This window comes from Primulina huaijiensis, chromosome 2 (genome assembly GCF_012295235.1).
Source record: "Primulina huaijiensis isolate GDHJ02 chromosome 2, ASM1229523v2, whole genome shotgun sequence".
NCBI classification, from domain to species: domain Eukaryota; kingdom Viridiplantae; phylum Streptophyta; class Magnoliopsida; order Lamiales; family Gesneriaceae; genus Primulina; species Primulina huaijiensis.
In genome coordinates, this window is record NC_133307.1 from 21718489 (window position 1) to 21741383 (window position 22895).

Sequence of the window (22895 nt, forward strand, 5' to 3'; positions counted from 1 at the left end):
CCCAGCCGATCAGGATCGACTTTTCCGACGAGTGATTTTTATGTCAATACAACATGATTTTAAATCTGTTGAGTTGAAGTTATATTGAAACCTTATTAGCCCGCCAAACGGGCCGGCGATCACCGTATCCTTTGCCCCGGAAGTTCTCAAAAATCAAAATGCAATTCAAAAGTTAATTTAAATTCCAAAAACTCATTAAAAATAATAAGAACCCCACGAATGCATTACAACTCAAATTTAGAGCTTTTGCATTAACAAATATAGTGACATTCAATTCATCAGACCCCCAAATGTCTAATTGGTCGGCCAACTACCGTAACCGCTGTCGAGTCCACCAAGCCCCGAACCTCTACTATTAATAACGCTAGTAGCATATGGAAGCATCGAAGCAGCAGCGGAACTCGGTCCACTCGAAAATATAGCCATGGGGTTTAGTATATCCTGGAAATTGTCACGAGTGTTGGGACCTCGACTCCTTATGTTTATATCATTACTACCAGCTATTTGAATTGATTCGTTGATCCCGACGTGGGGATTGAAATAAGGGGAAACATTACCAAGTCCATGTGACCATGACTTGACATCAAAAGAGGATGCACCATGAATACTTGATCCGACCATAATAGGATAACCCTTGACAGACTCGTTTTTCTGTATCAAGGAGTCATAGTAATCAAACGAATGCTGGGAAGTCGCATGCATATGGATTCCCTTGTGCACCATGTCTTCAAATTTTTTCTTGAGGTCCAACATGGCTTCCTTCAAGATTGAAAGTTGGGTGTAGTTGAGTCCATCAACGCAAGGAGGAAACTGGGGAGGCATATGGCCTGCTGTTTTCGTGATCTTATCAAGCTCTTCCCCGCGGTTTCTTTCTGCTGTCAGCATGCTTTCGACTTGGACCAGCTCCAAGTTTCGTTCACGGATCGCAGAGTTACGGTGAGACTCGACGATAAGCTCATGATTTGCGGCAGTGTTGTTATTTTGCCAAGGAGATGTCCCATTGAGAAACTTGTTGATAACGTTTTCTACGTTAGGGTGGCCGAAACTATAAACCTTTTCCGCAGGTGAGAAGATGATTATGGCGGCTTCCACCCCGCATAGAACACAGAGTTCGCTAGCTTTCTTGAACAGACCTGCACGACGTTTCGAGAAAGTAACCTGCAAATTACTTTGGTTCTCCATCTTCGCCATTCTCACCTTCCTACGGCCATTGCTTTTTCTTGGTGGTGCTTGGCTTGATGAACTCATGAACATATTTTTGTTTGTGAAAAATGAGGAAAACCAATGTAAAAGTTGAGCTTTTTGTCTTCAAGAAGAAAAGGGTATTTATAGGAAGTGTGTATTTATGGTTCAAGGATCTTGTCTTCTTTCTTGGCATTGGTACGTTGGTGCAATTAATTCAATGGATCGAGTTTATAACATTTGAAACATTGTGCTTTACATAGATATTAAGTTTGTTTCACAATACAATCTTCATATTAGTGTCTTGTTCCTAGAAAATCTACACAAGTAAATGATATGCATTAGTAAAATAAGTTTTAACATAAATGAAACAACCAACTTGCAATCCCAAAGTTCTAAATTTAAAAAATTTTAACATCTTGTACATGCACAAATTCAAAATGTGCGAGCAAATATGCCAAGAAAATTAATCGGCATGTTAATAAAGGTGTATTATGTACATAGTATGTTTCTCCCTTTCAAATTCATTCAAGAATCACATATACAAGTATCTCCCAAAGTAGAAATAATATATCAAAATATTTTGGTTTGATTGTACAACAAAAAAGAGATTTTAAATGATGCATTTCATTTAATTATTCTCTTAAAATGACAATTTATTTATCTCCAATCTAACAATATGCTAAACTGTTTAGAAAATTTTTCAAAATTTTCATTCAAATATTTCTAAAAATTTATGCATCACATGACATGGAAATATTTGAGACGAAGGCGGCACAACACATTGAGATAAGTCGTCCTAGAAAATGCAGGACTTCATGTTGTGAAATCAAGAAAATTTTAGAAACAAAGCGCCATGGAGTGCACCTAATTCCTAAACATAGGGCTGGGGAGACGAGGCATGAGACCGCATCGTAAAATGGTACCCGATACACGCAGTGTGTTTTAGTAAAATCGTTTTTTTTAAACTGATTATTGAATCACTTTTTTTAGAAGACGCAAATATTCTCTAAATGATAATTAAATTTAACTTTAAACTCGAGATACACCAGTATATTATGTTCCATACAATGGATTACTCTCCGGATGTACATGTTTCCAGTTAGCTTTTTTTGGAGGTATATGTATGTTTCATATAGAAATAGGATTTTTGTTATTTGGATTTAGAAATCAGTGTAACTTGGAATTTTAAATCATTTTCTGTTCTTTAGTAAAAGCGTAGTCTTTCTTGTCACCAAAAGAATCTCCATGGAACCTTATTACTAATTCAAATAGATCATTTAGATACAAACTGCGTCGAATAAGTTCAAAAAACAATTCTCGTTTTCATCTAACAATAAAATGAAGTGCGTTTGGAGCTCCTTTCAGAAAGTTTCATACATTAAAATAATTCTTGGTTGTGCTTCAGCAGATGAGCAAGCTACACTCTATTCGATCTTGCCTTTTGTCACTTACATTCCATAACCTTATCGATGGAACATCGTCGTTCCTTTATAAGCAAATCGGCATACCAAGAACCGGCCTATGATCTGCAAATCCATCTACAAATGTGGACATAGAACATCAGTCAATAGCAAAGAACAAAAGGGATAGGGCTTGAAGGAGAAAAATGATAAAGAGCAACTGCAACGGATACAAATTCGCTATGATCGACCTTCAATTATCTATGCCTTGGAATGGAATTGCAACTATACAACATGGTGTCAGAATCATCCTGTCTTTATGAATCAAGTTTGATTTTATTAAATGTTGCAGCTCCCGGAAAAGGAAATACACTCTAAGAAGAGGGGGATTGAAAGCCAAGAATCAGGAACACGACCAAATCACTGTAAATTTATTTTTCAGCATGGTCAAAAACTATCCTGCCACAAAAGAACATACATACAACTTGAATTCCACATCTATACAACCAGAACAAATCATCTTGATGAAGACAGCAGAAACACAAAACGACCAAGAGAAGTATGGATAGTAGGCTGAAAAACATGCAAATTCAATCAGAGAAAACAACATTTTTTCATCAAGCCACCAGAGAGACCAAAACATGGTCGAGCAAAGAAAAGTAAGGAAAAATCACTTTGACGCCAAGAACCGGGCACAACCTATCCAGAAGCCACATGCAACACCTCCACTGTCCATAATTACAAGGCATCATCAAACCAACAGCAAATAATCAATAAGATTTGAAAAAACATATAATAAGAACACGAAATGAAGCATAAAACAAATGAAAAACCCACTGCCCAAACCCGAGAACGCAGAAGGTTTTCTACCCCTCATAATATATAAGGTGGGAACTAAAAACACGAAGGAGCAGAAAAGCATAGAAACCCAGGCAAATCAGAATCAGCAAAATTTACTAACCAACAATTAATACATTTTTCAATTCCTCACAAACAAATGCAAGCATTCACACATCCACAAATAATGCAACGTCCATGAGAATCCACAATCATAAATGCCAACAGGTACACACGCAAGCAATCCACCATATGTTTTTTTTTTATTCCAATCCACCGTACTTAAACCATCTACAAATCATATTATTGCCCTCACTGAAGCATTAGATTCCAAAAACACCCCATGCTTTTTCACATTGTCATGCAATCATTGGACAATTTAGAAAATATACAATTCAAAACTTTGCCCTCCAATTCACTTTTATACAGAAAATATAGAACATATATATATATATGCATCCCAGCCTTTCTAATGAGCCACATCAAGATGGTAAAGCTATGGAGCCAAACTAAAATCAACAACACACTTTTTTTCTCCATTTAAAGACCCATGATCACGCAAAAAAGATCTTATTTTGATTGATAACAACAAATACACAATCTTATTACTTATTCTTTATATTTGATTTTGTCTCCAGGTCAAAGTACTGACATTCATGACACATTCAACACTTATTTTTCAGGTGTTCATCCACAACTTTCAATTCATCATCAAGCAGAGCTTGCTCTGAAGTCTGAACCATCAGTGGGATCCTTGCTCTTCAAAAACTTCACAAAAGAAGGAAATATTTTGGAACCCCTATAATAAGTTTGGAAGCCACGAATCAGTATAAGAAATTATATGCACAGAAAAACAGAAAAATTCCAATGGTTCGTAATGGCACAAAGCAAACTAACATGCTTAGTGGCCTGCAGCATATGTGCAAAGCAAGAAAACGTACAAATATACAATATTCTAGATTCTAAATATATGGATAAAATTATGTCAGATTACATCCAATGTGTACTTTAAAAACAATCAAGTAACAATAAAGCATGTAATACATTTACAATATGAATTACTTATATTTGTCAACATGGATTATTCACAACTCCAGCAATTGAGGCGTTATTGAAGGGCTTCTTGAGTATACGCAGTGAGCTTTCACAGACTAAAACACATGCTTTGTTAAAGGTGGTGATGCTTTGGCTTGAGCCTGAAGGTATTAAACACTAATACCACAACATAAACTTAAGGGATTAAACCAAAGTACAAGAATCAAATGAACTTCGAACTTAAAGAGGTAACCGAGTTTAAAAGAATTTGATTAAACTAAAGTTGCATAAGATATTTTCACTTAAACTCTATATTTTATATTGTAATAAATATTATACAAAATATTTTAATAAACCTGATATAAATAATATAAATTAATGTGATTACTTTCAAAGTAAAAATATTTCAATGAAAACAAAACAGAAAAGCAAGTATTTACCGCAAACCATAAAATATAGAAAACAAAAAATAAAGTTCCTTACATCAACCCTTTCTAGATGCTAGACCCTCTCCACGAGGCATTTTCCTTGATACTACATCCTCAACTGATAATAATGCAGAGCTATTTCTACCAGTCATTCCGTTTTAGTCGTTTATCTGTCGCATATACTCCTTGGTTGTCAAAACCAGTTCATGGTATATGACCCATCTTGGTTGCACATGTGCTAAACCTGAGCCACGGTGAATATAAACAATCTGCGGATGTTTCACAGTTCTATAGGATCCCTTCTTCTGCAGCCTAGTTGAGTTGGGGAAGAATCTTGAAGTTATTACTTTCTTAATAGAATCTAAAACGTTGGGATTTGTTGTCAACTCGATTCCAACCCTTTCAAGCAGCCCCTCCAGCTGATCTCGTATATCTCTAGCTCTCTCCATGCTCCTAACTTGAATATAATTTTCATAGCACCATTTGTAAAAAATAAGAGAATAATTTCCTGTATTTTTTTCCAATAACTATATGATGTTTATACAACATACTAAATTATTTATAATGTAAACCCTAGATCTTAATCTTAGCAATCTCCTGATTTAAGGAAACCAAATATACACTTATATCACTCTAAAATACACAATATCAATTAAAAATCTACAAGATATTATTTATACAATCTTCCAACATAGTAACAATATCTTCATTTTTTTAACACTCCCCCTCAAACTGGGAAGTAGACATCTTCCATTCCCAGTTTGGAAATACTTCTTTGCAATACTGTACTCTGGAGTCCTTTTGTAAGCACGTCGGCAAGTTCGCCATTTGAATGAACGAATGGAGTACAAATCAATCCATTATCTAGCTTCTCCTTTATGAAATGTCTATCCACTTCAACATGCTTCGTTCTATCATGTTGAACCGGATTATGAGCAATATTTATGGCAGATTTGTTGTCGCAAAATAATCTTATCGGCCCTCCTCATTTAATTTTTAAGTCATTCAAAATTATCTTGATCCATAAAAGTTCACATATTCCCAATGTCATGCTCTAAACTCAGCCTCTGAACTCGATCGAGCCACAACATCTTGCTTCTTGCTTCTCCACGTCACTAGATTGCCTCCTAAAAAAGTACAATATCCTGAAGTTGACCTTCTATCAACAAGAGAACCTGCATAATCAGCGTCAATATATGCATCAAGGCTTAATCCAGCGTTTCTCGTGAATAAAATGTTTTTGCCTGGGTTGGCTTTTAGGTACTGCAGCACCCTGTAGACTGCATGTAAGTGTACTTCTCTGGGATCATGCATAAATTGACTTATTACCCCCACAGTGTATGCAATATCTGGTCAGGTATGAGCAAGATAGATAAGCTTACCAACCAACCTTTGATACCTCTCTTTGTCGACCACGGGTCCATCATTGTCATCACCAAGTTTGTGGGTAGCGTCAATTGGTGTAGGGGCTGTTTGCAAGCTAACATTCCGGTTTCAAACAGTAGGTCTATGACATACTTTTGTTGTAAGACAAAGATCTTTTTCTTGGAATGAGCTACTTCTATTCCAAGAAAATACTTCAATCTCCCAAGTTCAAAAGTATGATGCATCTTCATCAAAAATAACGTCCATAGAAACAAAAAATTTCTTGGTAGCAGGATGATAATACTTGTAGCCCTTTTGGGTTGATGAATACCCAACAAAGATACACTTAAGAGCTTTATGATCTAACTTTCCCTTCTTATGAACATGAACAAATGCAGGGTAGCCAAAAATTTTTGGGTTGAGGTGAGGATCCTTGTCAAGGTTAGGGAAAAACTCAGACAGTACCTGGATTGGACTTCTAAAACCTAACGTTTTTTAGGGCAGGCGGTTTATGATGTATGCAGCTGTTAATACGGCTTCTCCCCAATAATTTTTTGGAACATTTTTATGAAAAAGAAGAGCTCGTGCTGTAGCTAGCAAATGACCATTTTTCTTTTCCGCCACTCCGTTTTGTTGTGGGGTATAAGAGCAAGATTATTCATGGATAATTCCCTCATTTTCAAAATAAGAAGACAATGTGTGATTGAAATATTCTCTTGCGTTATCGGATATATTTTTTTGATTTTTTTTTTCAAATTGATTCTGGATCATAGAATGAAAATTTTGAAACACAGTACTAACATCGGACTTATTTTTGAAAAGGGATATCCATGAAATCCGAGTGCAATCATAAATAAATGAGACAAACCATCGAGGTCCAGATATATTAAGAGTAATTGAGGCTCCCCAAACATCACTATGGATTAGATAAAAAGGTGTATCACATCTTTTATTGCTTATTGGAAAGTTTACATGTTTATGTTTTGCAAATTCACAAACATCGCAATGAAGACGTTCATTTCCTAACCCTACAAATAACAACGGAAACATAGATTTTAAAACTCCAAAAGATGGATGACCTAATCGGAAATGATGAAGCCAAATGTTATCTTTATTTGAAGATGACAAAAAAGATGAAGACACTTGAAACCTAACGCTGTTCAAGTTGCCAATATCCTCAAGAAAATATAGCCCGTTTTCTTCCCTAGCACGTCAAATCTTCCTCCCCGAATCCCGGTCCTGAAATATACAATGAGATGGATTAAAAACACATTACATTTCAAGTCAGAGGTAAGTTTTTTGATAGATATTAGGCTGGTGGATAATCCTTGCACTTGAAGAACATTGTGAAGTGTAATTGTGGTGCTGATTTGGATACCGCCTATCCAAGCAACAGTGGTAAGAGAACCATCAGCAATGGTTATCTTTCGGTTGCTTGGACAAGGTGTGTAGTTATTGAATTTAAGTGAGGAATGGGTCATATGGTCTGTGGCTCCTGAATTGACAATCCACAAATTTCTAACAACTTTATCTGAGGCATTTAATCCTAGAGAGGTAAGAGACTTACCTGAATGGGCTGAGCCGCTAAGGAGCAAGTACCACTGATTTTCTCTTCATTCTCAAGGAGTTTTCGAAGTCTCTCAACCTCTTCCTTGCTGAGTTCATTCAGTCTTGAATCACCTTCTTGACTTGGCCGGTTAACCGCAAAGTTGGCTTGGTTTATGTTTCTGGTCTGTCCCTATCGTTGATTTCATTCCTTGTTTCTGCCATGTAATTTCCAGCACTTGTCCTTGGTGTGTCCAGTCTTTCTACATTAAGTGCACCATAAATCTTTCTTACCCCCTCGGCTTTCAACTTTTGATATTTCTACCCTTACATACTCCTTAACTTAACGTTGTTCTGGAATCTTCGCGACCATCACCGACCCCTCTGAATTTTGAGGCTCAAGCATCACACTTCTCCGACTTTCTTCAGCCTGAATAAAAGAGATTGTTTCTTCCAAAGATGGTATCACATCTTTTCCTAGAATTTGGACCCTTACTTGATCAAATTATGGGTTCAATCCAGCTAAAAAATCATAAACTCGGTCCTTATCGATGAATGTTTAAGAATTGAGGCATCTTCTGGACAGTTCATCACAATGTCCCGATAGCGATCAAATTCTTGCCAAAGATTTTGAAGTTAGTTGGTGAAGTTCGTTGGTGTACTCAGTGATCGGTTTATTTCCTTGCTTGGCTGATCCAACCTTTATTTTGATTTCGTAAACATGGGCAGTATCACGAGCCTTCGAATAAGTTCGTTTGATTGACTCCCAAATGGCCTTTGCAGATGTCAAAAACATGACAGCGTCATTGATCCTTGGATCCATCGACTCCCACAGCCACGATATGACCATAGAATCAGCTTCATCCCACGCGTCGAAGTCGTCTTCTCATGGCTTGGGTCCAATCCCAAGAAGGTGACTAATTCTCCCTTTTCCCTTCAAATAAGTCCGCACAAATTGGGACCATTTCAAGTAGTTCTTTCCATCCAAACGATAGTTCGTCTGAATGTTTTGCAAGTCGCCAGTGGTTGGATTGAGATTTACATCCTCCAATTTGGCAGATTGCTTCATAGCTACAATTTTTTTCGAAGCTTCAGAATCAGACATGATTAAGGAATGAAGAGAACGATAGAGCTATCGAGTAAGAAAAAAACGTGAATTTAGAAAAAGGATGGCTCTGATACCATGTAAAAAATAAGATAATAATTTCATGTATTATTTTCCAATAACTATATGGTATTTATACAACATACTAAATTATTTATAATGGAAACCCTAGATCTTAATCCTATCAATCCTTTGATTTAAGGACACCAAATATACACCTATATCAATATAAGATACACAATATCAATTAAAAATCTACAAGATATTATTTATACAATCTTCCAACATAGTAACAATATTTTCAGTTTTTTAACACCATTGAGTTGAATAATTGGTTTCCTTCCATGAGTTGTACACATTAAGTGTGAGAGCCCAGCCCAAGTGAACCCCAAGCCCGGCCCAATTTGAGTAAATTTTTTTTTAAAAAAAAATAAATAAAAATGAAAATGAAATGAGAATTATCACTCTCTCCCGTAAGTTGCTGCCGCGAGATTCTTCTTCTTTGTCAATCAATTTCGTCGTCTTTACCGGTCGTAGCTCCACCACCGGTTGTCGAAAAAATAAAGTAAATACATATTTGGAATCCTCTCGTCAAGGGCTATCCAGTGATACCCTCTTTGCTAAGAAAAATCGCGATTCCCGAAAACCCGTCCGAAACCCGCCGCCCGTTTCTTCATTAAATCGTCGCCGTACGTCGCCGGAGTTCGGGAATTGATTGAGGGCTTTTGTTCTTTGGGTCATAAGCTTCATTTTGGTATATATATTGAGGTACAAATCATGATTCCAGCAAGGTGGTTGTATTTTTGTTGGGTTAAATTTGGTACCAATATTGATAATTGTTATATTATTGATTGTAGGTACAAGAATTGAGCCGATTAGAGGTATTTACCAGATTTTCGAAATTTATTTGGATTAATTTCGAAAATTCAGAAATTTAAAATTGGGTTTTCGAATTTTAGTGTTCAATAATTAGGTGTTTAGCTGCTATAGAATTGTCGCATATTAATTTTAGAAATATTAAAACCTAAATTATGGATTTTTGGAATTTTAGGCTAAATTAGTGAATTTTGGAATTTCTTTCGATAAATTCCTTGATTATTTAGCCAAGATAGGAATTGATGTGCAATAAATAATTTTGCCACAAGATTGGAGTTTTCGGGAAATATTTAAGATATTTTGTGGTAAATTAAAATCAGTTGAGCTACGTACGAACTGTTTTCATTACGACGTCTATATGATGTGAAATGACGTTAAGTACTTTGTAATGAGTTGTGGCGTGCCTTATATGCTTCTGTGACTACGTGATTGCATTCATGCATTTATTGGTGTTGATACTATTAGTGCATAGCATTTCGAGCCTTGACTCCGTTGATTGCTATTATTACTGATCTATCGAGTTGTTGCGTCATCGATGGAGCGGGTGGGTAGGATTAGCACTCAGGATGACTTGCATGAGGGCTGAGCGGGTAGCTCCCGTACCCTCGATGCTACGTGCATGGATGAATGGCGACTTGATGTTGCGTTGTTACGTTCCTGGCACGGGTGGCCACTGTTACTGTTGTTGATGCGATTCATTTGGACTCCGTTTGGTATCCGTTATCAGTTGTTACCTTTCACGCATTGCATTACATTGCATTGCATCACATTTTACTTGATTTTATTTCATATCAGTTATATTTGTCGTAATATTACTGGTTCGTCGTACTGGGGCCCGACCTCTCGTTTCTTTTTATGTTGTGGTTGTTTTTGATGCCATAGCAGGTTATCCAGGAGGATTTGACGCGTCTGGTGGAGCGTCAGGTAGTGGTGCCCAGTCTTCGAGTCATGGTTGAGAGTTCCCAGATATATATACTATATTATGGAGTCATACATTTACCGGGGAGATGCCCCGTGTAGCTGTACTATTATTTTTACGATGTTTTGACTTGATAGTTGTGTGAACGAGCCTTGCCGGCTCTGCATGTGTTTAGTCCTGGCCAGTGCGGCTATAGGTTGTGAATTGATGTTATGACTTTATTTCGAGTGTATGAATATTATTTGTGATGTTTTGATTTTTTTTTGGGATGTCCTATTTACGAATAGGTCATGCCGAAATTTCTGTAGGCCGAAAATGGAAAATTTTAATCGCTTTCGCTGTTTACATTAATAAATCCTGGTTGTTTGGTCATTAAATATTAAACAGGAGCACGGGCCCCCACAGTTGGTATCAGAGCGTAATTGGGATATGCTCGAATTAGAGTCTAGGGCACTTGAGTCCAGACACAAATAACATGATTGTGCATGTGTTCGACTATTTGCTCTTATTTGAATTATTTGGTGTGATTTGCTTGAATTTACCTGCATTAGAACGACTAGCTGATTAAGCATGGAATGTAGTTTAGAACTTGCCTATAACTTTCTTTTACCTGTTATCTGCCTGTGGATTTAATACTCGTGTCTTGTAGAATGGCACCTGGAGGAAGAGGTAGAAAAGGAAAAGAAATAGCGCAAGAATCTGAGGCGCAAAATGTTCGAGGACTTGCCGATATCATTAGAGGTAGACGTGGTCGACCTCGAGACAAGTCGCCCAAAATGTTGAAGAAGAAGTGAACCAAGAACCTCCTCGACCTGAAATACCTGGAGCTAGACAGGTAGCGATTGAGCAAGAAGTGGAACAGCTGACACAGAAAGTTGGAGGAATGCGGTTAATAATTTCTCAGTTCCAGGAATTACGTCCTCAAAAATTCTTTGGCAATGAGAGCGGAGAAAAAGCAGCAGGCTGGCTGAAAAGTATAAATCATCTATTTAATTTGTTGGAGTATTCCCAAGATATTAGATTGAAGCTTGCCATCTACCAACTTAAAGACCGAGCACAACTCTGGTGGGAATCCACAGAGGAAGCAATGAAGAACTCTGGTGACATTATTACTTGGGATGCTTTTCGTGCTCACTTTACCCAAGAATATGCACCACCATCATATTATGCTGCTAAAGAAGAAGAGTACAATCAGCTGGTGCAGGGCAATAAATCAGTGGTGGAATATGCTTCACAGTTTTCTGCTCTTTTGCCCTATGTTCCACATGTTGCTAGGAATGATCAGGCTAAACTATCACGTTTTCTGCACGGGTTGCAGCGGACTGTTCATACTTTGGTAATGACTGGATCGCCAAATACGTATATTCAAGCAGTGGAAAAGGCGAAGAAAATTGAAGCAAGTTTGCTCAGAGGAGACCCACAGCCAGGTCCATCATCTATTTCTCAGGGATCTGGGAGTAGTATGTCACTGCCAGTGGATTTACCTCCATATTAGCCTGTACAGTCATACCAACAACCCAAACAGCAGAGGTACAAGGCAAAAGGAAAGCAATTCAAGAAGAAGTCTCAATTCAGCTCCTCCAGTTCAGGCAGTGCACGAGGAGGAGGTTCTGTTGGGTCGTCTAGCACTGTGCATTGTGACCGATGTGGTGGTCGACATTTCAGTTCCCAATGTGTAGGAGTTCAGGGGACTTGTCATAATTGTGGTCAGATTGGACACTACGCCAGAGTATGTCCTAATGCAGGGAGACAGCAGTTCCAGCCACAACCGTTTGGTCAAGTTCCCCGTGGACCAGTCTTTAGACCATATGCTCCTACCCAATCATTTCAGCAATCTAGTTACCCACCTCCCAGAGGTCCTATTCAGCAGCCATTTCCAGGGCCACAACAAGCCCAAGTCCATGCTTTGACTCAGGACCAGGCTCAGGATGCACCAGGAGGAGTGATTGCAGGTATTTGTTATGTTTTTGACTATCCTGCACGCATATTGATAGACACAGGAGCATCTCATTCATTTTTATCTGCTGCATTTGTTGATGAGCATGAGATTGCTACTATTCCTTTGTTGGATACTGTGTCAGTTGCTACTCCTCCCGGTGTATATTTGATGTCCCGTGAGATAGTTTTGAACTGTGTGATTAGATTTGAGGGTAATATTATGATAACAAATCTAATCAAATTAGTCATGACTGATTTTGACTGTATTCTGGGTATGGATGTGTTGACGAATTATCGAGCCACTGTGGATTGTTTCCATGGAGTTGTCAGATTTAGACTGTATTATGGCAGCAAATGGAATTTTTATGGTTATGATTCACAGTCTCGAATTCCATTAGTATCTGCAATGGAAATGTTCCGGTTGTTGTCAATCGGCAATGAAGGATTTTTTATTTATGCTCTTGATGCAACACGGGAAGAACGATTGAAAGTTTCAGATATTCCCGTTGTCAAGGATTTTCCAAATGTATTTCCTGATGAGATTCCAGGTTTTCCACCTCAAAGGGAAATAGATCTTAGCATTGAATTGATGCCAGGGACAAATCCTATTTCAAGAGCACCATATCGTTTAGCANTTTGATCAGTTGCAGGGTACTTCTGTGTATTCTAAGATTGATCTTCGTTCCGGATATCATCAGCTTAGAGTCCGAGAGGAAGATGTTCCTAAGACAGCATTTCGGACACGATATGGGCATTATGAATTCTTAGTTGTGCCTTTCGGTTTGACTAATGCACCCGCAGTGTTTATGGATTTAATGAACCGTGTATTTCGAGAATTCATCGATAGATTCGTTATTGTCTTTATTGATGATATCTTGATTTATTCTAAGTCAAAAACAGAGCACAAAGAACATTTGGCACTAGTCCTTCAAACACTCACAGAAGCACAATTGTATGCCAAATTTTCTAAGTGTGAGTTCTGGTTGGACAGAGTTTTATTTTTAGGCCATGTTATATCTGCACAAGGAGTATCTGTTGATCCTAGTAAAGTTGAAGCTGTTATCAACTGGCCTAAACCAACAAATGTGTCTGAAATTCGAAGCTTTTTGGGATTAGCTGGGTATTATAGGCGTTTTATTGAGGGATTTTCTAAAATAGCTAGGCCGATGACCCAGTTGACACAAAAAGATCGACGTTTTTTATGGACTGCAGAATGTGAGTCTAGCTTCCGGACTTTGAAAGAAAAGTTGACCACAGCTCCAGTGCTAGCTTTGCCTTCAGGCTCAGGTGGATTTGTTGTCTGTACAGATGCTTCTCTAAATGGACTGGGTTGTGTTTTGATGCAACATGAGCGAGTGATTGCATATGCATCTCGTCAGTTGAAGCCACATGAGACTCGATATCTAGTTCATGATTTGGAGTTAGCTGCCATTGTGTTTGCATTGAAAATATGGCGTCATTATCTGTACGGGGAACAATTTGTGATTTATTCTGATCACAAGAGTCTGCAGTATCTTTTCGCACAATCTGATTTGAATATGAGATAACGGCGATGGTTAGAATTGCTTAAAGACTTTGATTGTGATATTCAGTACCAACCAGGGACGATGAATCAAGTTGCAGATGCTCTGAGTAGAAAGGTTCAGCCTAAAATGTTGACATCTTTGACTATTTCAAAAGTTCATGAGCATTTGGGAACTTCAGGATGGACTTATCGGTCTAAGCGCGACTACTTTATAGTTTCATCTATTCAAGTTGAACCACAAATTGTTTCTAAAATCAAATCAGCACAGAGAACTAATCCGCATGTTCATGAATTGAAGAAATTGACTATGACAGGTCAATCAGACAAGTTCAATGTTGCTTCAGATGGATGTCTGCGCTATAATGGTAGACTTGTGGTTCCGAATTTGATAGATTTGAAAGAATCTATACTTCGAGAAGCTCGTTGTAGTCGACACAGTGTTCATCCAGGAATCAGGAAGATGTATCATATCTTGAAATCTCATTATTGGTGGGAAGGCATGAAGAAAGGGATTTCTGAATTTGTAGCTAAATGTTTAACGTGCCAACATGTTAAAGCTGAGAGAATGAGACCCGGTGGTATGTTACATAGTCTGGAAGTGCCACAATGGAATTGGGAGCACATTGCTATGGATTTTGTGCAAACCTGCCTCGTTCAAATCGTGGTTGTGATGCGATTTGGGTGATTGTTGATAGATTATCTAAATCAGCTAATTTTATTCCTTATGATCGTACTTGTACTTATAAGAAAATGGCAAAAATGTATATTGATCATATAGTAAGATTGCATGGTGTGCCAGTAACCATAGTATCAGATCGTGATCCCAGGTTTGCTTCGAAGTTTTGGGGCAGTTTGCAATCAGCATTGGGTTCAAAGTTGGCAATGAGCACTGCATATCACCCAAAGACAGATGGTCAGTCAGAGAGGACCATTCAGACACTCGAGGATATGTTGCGAGCAGTCGTGATGGATTTTAGGGGTGGTTGGCAGGAATCATTGTCACTTGTTGAATTCTCTTACAATAACAGCTTCCAAGCAACCATCGGAATGACACCATTTGAAGCCTTGTACGGTAGAAAGTGTAGATCTCCGATATGCCCGGAAGATGTAGAAGAAAGACAAATGTCAATGCCAGAATTTATACAAGAAATGAAAGAAAAGGTTGAAATGATCAGGAAAAGAATGAAAGCAGCTCAGGATCGTCAAGCCAGTTATGCTAATAAAAGGCGTAGACCTTTAGAATTTCAGGTTGGCGATCAGGTTTTCTTGAAGGTTTCACCATTTCGTAGTACTATGAGATTTGGGCGTAAAGGGAAGCTAGCTTCGCGTTATATTGGTCCGTATACGACTGTTGAGAGGATTGGCACTTTGGCTTATCGTTTGGACTTGCCACAGAGTTTGTTTGCGATACATGATGTATTTCATGTATCTATGTTACGAAAGTATGAGCCAGATCCTTCTCATGTCTTACGGACTGATGAGGTAGAGTTGGATAGTTCCCTTAGTTATGTTGAGCATCCAGTGCAAATTCTTGATCGCAAAGAGAAGCAACTGAGGAACAAGACGATTCCACTGGTTATGGTGCAATGGAGTAGACATGGGAGAGAAGAAGCTACATGGGAATTAGAGGGTAAGATGCGTCAGGAATGGCCTCATTTGTTTGAAAATGTAATAAATTATTCCATGTATTCTGATTTTCCTATGTACTATCCGTGGTAAATGTTTATAAACCACTTTTGTATAAATTTTGTGTATGCTAGATTTCGAGGACGAAATCTTTTATTAGTAGGGGAGAATGTGAGAGCCCAGCCCAAGTGAACCCCAAGCCCGGCCCAATTTGAGTAAATTTTTTTTTTTAAAAAAATAAATAAATAAAAATGAAAATGAAATGAGAATTATCACTCTCTCTCCCGTAAGTTGCTGACGCGATATTCTTCTTCTTTGTCAATCAATTTCGCCGTCTTTGACCGGTCGTAGCTCCACCACCGGTTGTCGAAAAAATAAAGTAAATACATATTTGGAATCCTCTCGTCAAGGGCTATCCAGTGATACCCTCTTTGCTAAGAAAAATTGCGATTCCCGAAAACCCGTCCGAAATCCGCCGCCTGTTTCTTCGTTAAATCGTCGCCGTACGTCGCCGGAGTTCGGGAATTGATTGAGGGCTTTTGTTCTTTGGGTCATAAGCTTCATTTTGGTATATATATTGAGGTACAAATCATGATTCCAGCAAGGTGGTTGTATTTTTGTTGGGTTAAATTTGGTACCAATAGTGATAATTGTTATATTATTGATTGTAGGTACAAGAATTGAGCCGATTAAAGGTATTTACCAGATTTTCGAAATTTATTTGGATTAATTTCGAAAATTCAAAAATTTAAAATTGGGTTTTTGAATTTTAGTGTTCAATAATTAGGTGTTTAGCTGCTATAGAATTGTCGCATATTAATTTTAGAAATATTAAAGCCTAAATTATGGATTTTTGGAATTTTAGGCTAAATTAGTGAATTTTGGAATTTCTTTCGATAAATTCCTTGATTATTTAACCAAGATAGGAATTGATGTGCAATAAATAATTTTGCCATAGGATTGGAGTTTTCGGGAAATATTTAAGATATTTTGTGGTAAATTAAAATCAGTTGAGGTACGTACGAACTGTTTTCATTACGACGTCTATATGATGTGAAATGACGTTAAGTACTTTGTAATGAGTTGTGGCGTGCCTTATATGCGTCTGTGACTACGTGATTGCATTCATGCATTTATTGGTGTTGATACTATTAGTGCATAGCATTTCGAGCCTTGACTCCGTTGATTGCTATTATTACTGATCTATCGAGTTGTTGCGTCATCGATGGAGCGGGTGGGTAGGATTAGCACTCCTGATGACTTGCATGAGGGCTGAGCGGGTAGCTCCCGTACCCTCGATGCTACGTGCATGGATGAGTGGCGACTTGATGTTGCGTTGCTACGTTCTTGGCACGGGTGGCCACTGTTTCTTTGTTAGCCTTCCGATTAGTCAGCTTCCTGGTCCTCGCAGCATCGCGTTCTTTAATATGCTGCTCCAGCTTCTCCCTTTCTCTTTGATCACGCAGCCTTTCTTCCTCTGGCTCAGACCTATCACCTTTATGACACAAAGTCCTGCTTCGCACTACTCTATCTTGGCTTCCTTTTATGACAACCACATCATCTGAATCAACACAAAGCTCACTCCTTTTTCTCAACTTTGTACTCCGGGTATCTGTATCATCATCATCCTCCTCCCAATCAGATTCCAAAATTCTATAAGCCTTCTACTTTCGTGCCAGCATTACATCCTCCTTTTCCCTTTCATGATATAGATTTCGCCCTGCATTGTTGCGCTCAACTCTGCCAAAATTTATTCCATAAACACTATTATCTGGGTCGACGATGATACCCCCAAATCTGTCAGCTGGTTAACAAGCTGGGAGGGCGACGAAGCTTTCTTGACAACATGATCACGTACTGGACAACCATGGATTGCGAATAACTTAACAGTGACATCAATTTGTCAGAAACCCAACTCGTTAAATCACCCATTCCCAAGATATAACGGTGAAATTTGAAGATTAAATAACTTTCCTAAACTTTTGGAGTAAATCTTTGATTTGTTTGTCTTCTGTTATTAGGATAACATTACCCAACTTTTGTGTAATATATTCATATTTAAGAATACAAATTTTTAAAAGAATAATGTTAAAGTACAACTAAAATATCGTACAAAGATATTTACAATAATTATATTGTGATATTTTGCTAATATTTTGTGAGATTTTATTATTATTTCATGATATTTTGTATTGAATTTATCGTAAGATTTTTATAAATAAAATTTTGTATTGAATTTTTTGTGTTGTAAGAATTGTTGTATAAATTTTGTTGTACATATAACCTTACTCTTTTTAAAAATTTGCTGAAATCTTTAAATTATTGTTACATAGAATTATTGAAAAACTTTACATAGATAAGGGGTTGAATGATTATCACATTTAAAATTTAATAGTGACTAGAATTCGCCGTGTGCACACTTTAATTTTGTTTTGACAAAAACTTGTGTGAGATGGTCTCACGGGTCGTATTTGTGAGACGGATCTTTTATTTGGGTCATCTATAAAAAATTATTACTTTTTATGCTAAGAGTATTATTTTTTGTTGTGAATATGGGTAGGGTTGACCCGTCTCACAGATTAGAATCCGTGAGACGGTCTCACATGAAACTCACTCTTTTGTTTTATGTTAAATAATATTTATGTGATTTTTTAGATATTATATTATTATTAAAAAATAAAATTCACATTATTCTTATAATAGTTTTTTTTTTATGTTAGAGGTTATATAATTATTTAAAAATTCAAAAACATAGATAAAAATAATGAATTGTTAATAAAATAAAGATTGATTTAGGCAAATCTAAAATTACTTGGTGATCACATATGGTTAATGTCGTTCTTGTATTATATAATAATAATATAGATTTATTATAGATAATAATGTCACCACTTTTGAAATGTCACGTGTCTAATTTTGTGATTTTTTTAATTATGAACTTCGGATTATAATTATAATTTTCTTTATAAGTTACTCTTTTTGATAATTTACACTTCACTTGATATTCTGATTTTACAAAATATTTACAATACTGATGCTTCATTGATCCAAGCCAAATATATATTTTAAATTCTTATACATATATTCAAAATATCGAAATTAAAATATACTATATTTGTTTTAACGAATGTCTTTTGAAAATATGTCAAGAAAATTCAACTAAAAACTTTCCCCATATACTACTTTGATTTGAAGTAGCCAACTTTAATCTACGATATAATGCTAGAAACAGAGTATGGATTGGAAACTAAGATCCAAGAAAACTCAGTCACCTGTGGCGCAAGGCCAAGACTCACACACCAACAGTAATATGCTAGAATGTTAATATGTATGTTTATCACAAGCATAGACATGACACGACTTGTTTGCTTTCAACGAGTATGGTTTACCACCAGCATAAAAGCTAAACTAAAGCCCATTAAACCACCTTCTAACTTTAGATAAGTCCCCTGTTGTTTTGCCCTCCAAGTCTACATGGTGGAGAAAAATTCCGAATCCGAGGATTGACTCGATCACGAGGCCCAGTACGGGTACCAGCCCCAAGGACGGGCCAAATATCGTGTGGACCGCCTAGCATACGAGGTACCTGAGGGACAAAGAATGGGTTTGGATGCCTTATCGTCCTAACTGCTGATCTGATCCCCCTCCTTTCCTCAACATTCCTGGGCTTCTCCTTCTCCCAAGCCACGGCAAACGCCTTTTTCCAACTAGCATATCCCTGACCCTCGGTTCTCTCATTTGGAAATTGTTCATTAAACTTTGATTTCCATAAGTCATTGCTTGACGCCAAATATCGCAGTTCCGAGCACACACGGCTTGTCTTAGCTATATCAACACCAGGCAGCAACTCCAGAATTTTCATTTTTAGATCAGTAGGCAGTCTTGTAAAGCAGGGAGGTAGTTTTAAACCATTTTTCTCACATAAACCGATCAACAATGGTAATGCAAGATTATCTTTCGCTTCTCTCCAAAACTTAGACAACTCTTTCTCAGGAGAGGTACTCGAAACACCTCCATCGAATCCTTTGATACTTTCGGTCAAACCACAATTCGCCCAGGCAACATTCAAAAGTGGCACTAGTTCATCCTCATTCAATTTCAAAAAGTGCGTACTGTGTCCCCTTGATTCATTCTCTAACGATCCATAAACAGTCATGAACTTCCCTAAGCTGTGAAATTGCAAGACAATAACGTCAATTCCACCACCCCGGGCAACAATGTCTGGCAAAGTGTATGACACCGACGGCATAAAACCACCTGAAGGCCAGTTATTCTTAAACTGAAAATTATCAATTTGCTTATTTGAATTTCGATCGAATCCCACAAAACCAGATTCTAAAAATACCGCATGAATTGCCACTAAAGTCAACTTGTGATCACGTCCACTATCATCATTCAACTCGTCCATGAATACTTTCCTCAAATACCCAGATACAGAAAATGAATCCTTGACCGCGTCTGCTGAAAAGCCATCACTAACATTGTAATTGTCATCACAACCATCATCTAACTCCATGTAACCCCCCGCAGATTCCTCCAACTGGGTTGCCGTATCTAGTGTTTTCCTATTCAACCCATCAGACTCCGAAATCTTGGGTTCGCTGAGGCTATCACCGGCACTCAAATCTTGAGAAGCTTCAGATTCCAGAGAGGGATGAATATTTTCGGGGTTCGAATCATTACCAACTTCTTGCTCCGAAACAGGGGAATAATTCTGCACTAAATCAGGGTTGAGAGTAAAGAATATAAGATCACCAGCCGCGACCCCTAAAACCTGGAGAGAGTCTTCGGCACCCGGCGAGGCGGACCGAAGCTCGTCTTTTCTATTCAGGGAGAGGCGAATCGAAGCGGGAGAGGGGTAATTCGGGAGGTTTTGAGAAAGAATCTGCTTGAGTTGGCGAAGGGTACATGGATTCGGGGCTTCGACTTTCAGGGTTTCTTTGGAATCAATTGATCTGAGCCTGAGTTTCATGGTTTGCAGCTTCAAGAATCTGAAACTTGGCGAGCAGGAAATTGAGATCGTTAAAGTCGGTTTGGGAAAGTCGACATTTATCCAAAAATTTACGGGTGAAATTGCTAAAATACTAAAAAAAACATTTTCTAAAATTAATTTGATTCTAAAGTTAAAAGTAGCATATTTTTAAAAAAATTGAAAGTAGGAAAAATGAAATTAAAATTAAAAATGAAATTATATATTACTAAAAAATCATCAAATTTCATTTTAATTATCTATTGTAACTTGTAATAATATTCTGATAATTTTTTTCAATCTATCACCTTTAGCTTTCTAAATATGGATCAAAAAACTACTAGTTAGTTCTATAGACGATGATAGAAGAAACTTCTATTCAATTTTTTTTAAGCTAGTTTTGTAGTAATCAAAACTACGATTTCGTAATTCCACATTTCCAACACTTGTTTTTAAATTAAAATTATAAATTCATTACTAACATTCGATAAAAATAATATCAAAAATCAACGAAGATTGAGATATAATAATGTTTTCACAAAACATGTCGCTTTAGTCATAGCATGAGCTATATGATTTGTGAGAGCCCAATAACTTATTCTGGGCCAGCCCATTTCCATTTAATTAAAACCCATTTGTTGAGTATAGCGTACAGCATAGAACAGAAATCCCTTCTTTTCCACTCCAATAACCCATCGACTTCTCTCATTTCTCTGGAGTCATCGCGTCGCACCGCCAGTAGTTGGAGTAATAGTGCAGCAGCTTAGCAAACTTCTTTCTCCAGTCTATTAGTTTCTTTTCTGCCATGAATCGGAAGTTATCGAGTTCGATCGGGTTGATTTCTAGCAACTGTTCGTGAGCTTCGATTCGGTTCTAGTTAAGATTTTTGGCTTCAATTCTTAGTTGTGTTTTGGTGGATTAGTTTGTGTAGTGGAAAATTAAGCTTTTCCCCTGTTTTCTCCTAATTTCCAGCTCGTTTTTCAGATCGTGAACAGTGTTTCCGGCGACATTTTCCGACGAGCCATCTTTGCGAAATTACCGTTGTGCATTCTAGTTTCGTTTATTGAGGTATTAAGCTTGAATTCAGATTGTATAAGATTTATATAGGCTGCCCGGATTTCGAATTTTAACCGAGCCGATTTATTTTGGTTTAGTCGTTTGGAATGCATTGTATTGAAGTGTATAGCGAATGTATATTGTAGGTTTTATCGTTGGACGAGTTCATCAGAAAGTCCTTAAGAATTTACCGTGGTATTGTAAGTTGTAATTGAGGTACGCTCAAACCTATATCATTATGACGCTTATATTGGCGTGTAAGAATATTCGGTGAATGTTGTTTGCTATTACGTGCTTTGAATGTTTATTCTGATGCATTCATGCATAAATTATATTGACATAACATATTGAGCCTTGACTCCTTCGACGGCGATTTATGTTGATTCTGTTGAGATATATTGAGTCATCAGAGGGACGAGTGGGTTAGGATTAGCCACATTCCCAGATGACAGCTAGGGACGAGCGACTTAGCTACTCGCATTCCCGATGCTACGTGCATGGACGAGCGGCGATTTGATGCTGCATTCCTGGCACGGGTGGCCACTGTTACTGTTGATGATGCTATTCGTTTGGACTCCATTTGGTATCCGTTATTCCATTGTTACCATTCATGCATCGCATATCATTGCATTTACTTGGTATTATTACATGTCTTTTATATACGTCGTGATTTTACTGGTTTGTCGTACTGGGGTCCGACCCCTGTTTTCTTTTTATGTTGTGGTTGTTTTTGATGCCATAGCAGGTCATTCCAGGGGATTTGACGCGTCTGGTGGAGCGTCAGCGAGTGGTACCCAGTAGTCAGTCGGTTTGTGTCAGAGTTCCCAGATATTTATATATATTATGCTGGTTTGATACATTTGCCAGGGAGATGCCCTGTGTAGCTGTATGGTGATATTTTTTATGTTGTTTGGGATTTTAATTGTGGTATGTCGTGTCTAGTCCTGGCCAGTGCGGCTGTAGGATGTTTGTGTGGTTGATTGTGAACTTGATGTTATTTTCGAGCGTATATTATTGTTGTTGTGTTTTGAGATTTTTGGGATGTCCTACTTACGGGGAGGTCATGCCGAAATTTCTGTAGGCCCT

At 37.6% G+C, this 22895-nt stretch overlaps 3 protein-coding genes and 1 long non-coding RNA gene across 6 annotated transcripts; 2 read left to right on the forward strand and 2 right to left on the reverse strand.

The window, feature by feature from the left end:
• Positions 1 to 193: 193 nt before the first annotated feature.
• LOC140959909 (agamous-like MADS-box protein AGL29) lies at positions 194 to 1344 on the reverse strand. The gene has a single exon (XM_073417966.1). The coding sequence runs from the start codon at positions 1252 to 1254 to the stop codon at positions 295 to 297; it is 960 nt and encodes a 319-aa protein (XP_073274067.1). The 5' UTR covers positions 1255 to 1344; the 3' UTR covers positions 194 to 294.
• An 8180-nt stretch (positions 1345 to 9524) lies between these two features.
• LOC140969703 (uncharacterized) lies at positions 9525 to 12198 on the forward strand. Of its 3 annotated transcripts, none has more exons than XM_073431154.1 (3): positions 9525 to 9654; positions 9758 to 9781; positions 10662 to 12198. In XM_073431154.1, exon 3 carries the CDS (start codon positions 11579 to 11581, stop codon positions 12188 to 12190), a length of 612 nt encoding a protein of 203 aa, XP_073287255.1. In that variant the 5' UTR covers positions 9525 to 9654; positions 9758 to 9781; positions 10662 to 11578; the 3' UTR covers positions 12191 to 12198. The 3 variants fall into 3 exon arrangements, with proteins under 3 accessions (XP_073287255.1, XP_073287249.1, XP_073287241.1); XM_073431148.1 differs by having other exon boundaries at positions 9543 to 9668; XM_073431140.1 differs by having other exon boundaries at positions 9577 to 9654; positions 10046 to 12198.
• Positions 12199 to 19004: 6806 nt separating this feature from the next.
• Positions 19005 to 20833, reverse strand: LOC140969690 (F-box protein SKIP22-like). The gene has a single exon (XM_073431117.1). It carries the CDS (start codon positions 20754 to 20756, stop codon positions 19221 to 19223), a length of 1536 nt encoding a protein of 511 aa, XP_073287218.1. The 5' UTR covers positions 20757 to 20833; the 3' UTR covers positions 19005 to 19220.
• Positions 20834 to 21739: 906 nt separating this feature from the next.
• Positions 21740 to 22806, forward strand: LOC140969725 (uncharacterized). The gene is made up of 2 exons (XR_012173989.1): positions 21740 to 21821; positions 21956 to 22806. It is a non-coding gene; the product is annotated as an uncharacterized lncRNA (long non-coding RNA).
• The last annotated feature ends 89 nt before the right edge of the window (positions 22807 to 22895 follow it).

Excerpts from the sequence above, each read along its gene's own strand:
- LOC140959909 (XM_073417966.1), bottom strand. The coding sequence starts at position 1,254 with ATGTTCATGAGTTCATCAAGCCAAGCACCACCAAGAAAAAGCAATGGC.
- LOC140969703 (XM_073431154.1), top strand. The coding sequence starts at position 11,579 with ATGCGGTTAATAATTTCTCAGTTCCAGGAATTACGTCCTCAAAAATTC.
- LOC140969690 (XM_073431117.1), bottom strand. The coding sequence starts at position 20,756 with ATGAAACTCAGGCTCAGATCAATTGATTCCAAAGAAACCCTGAAAGTC.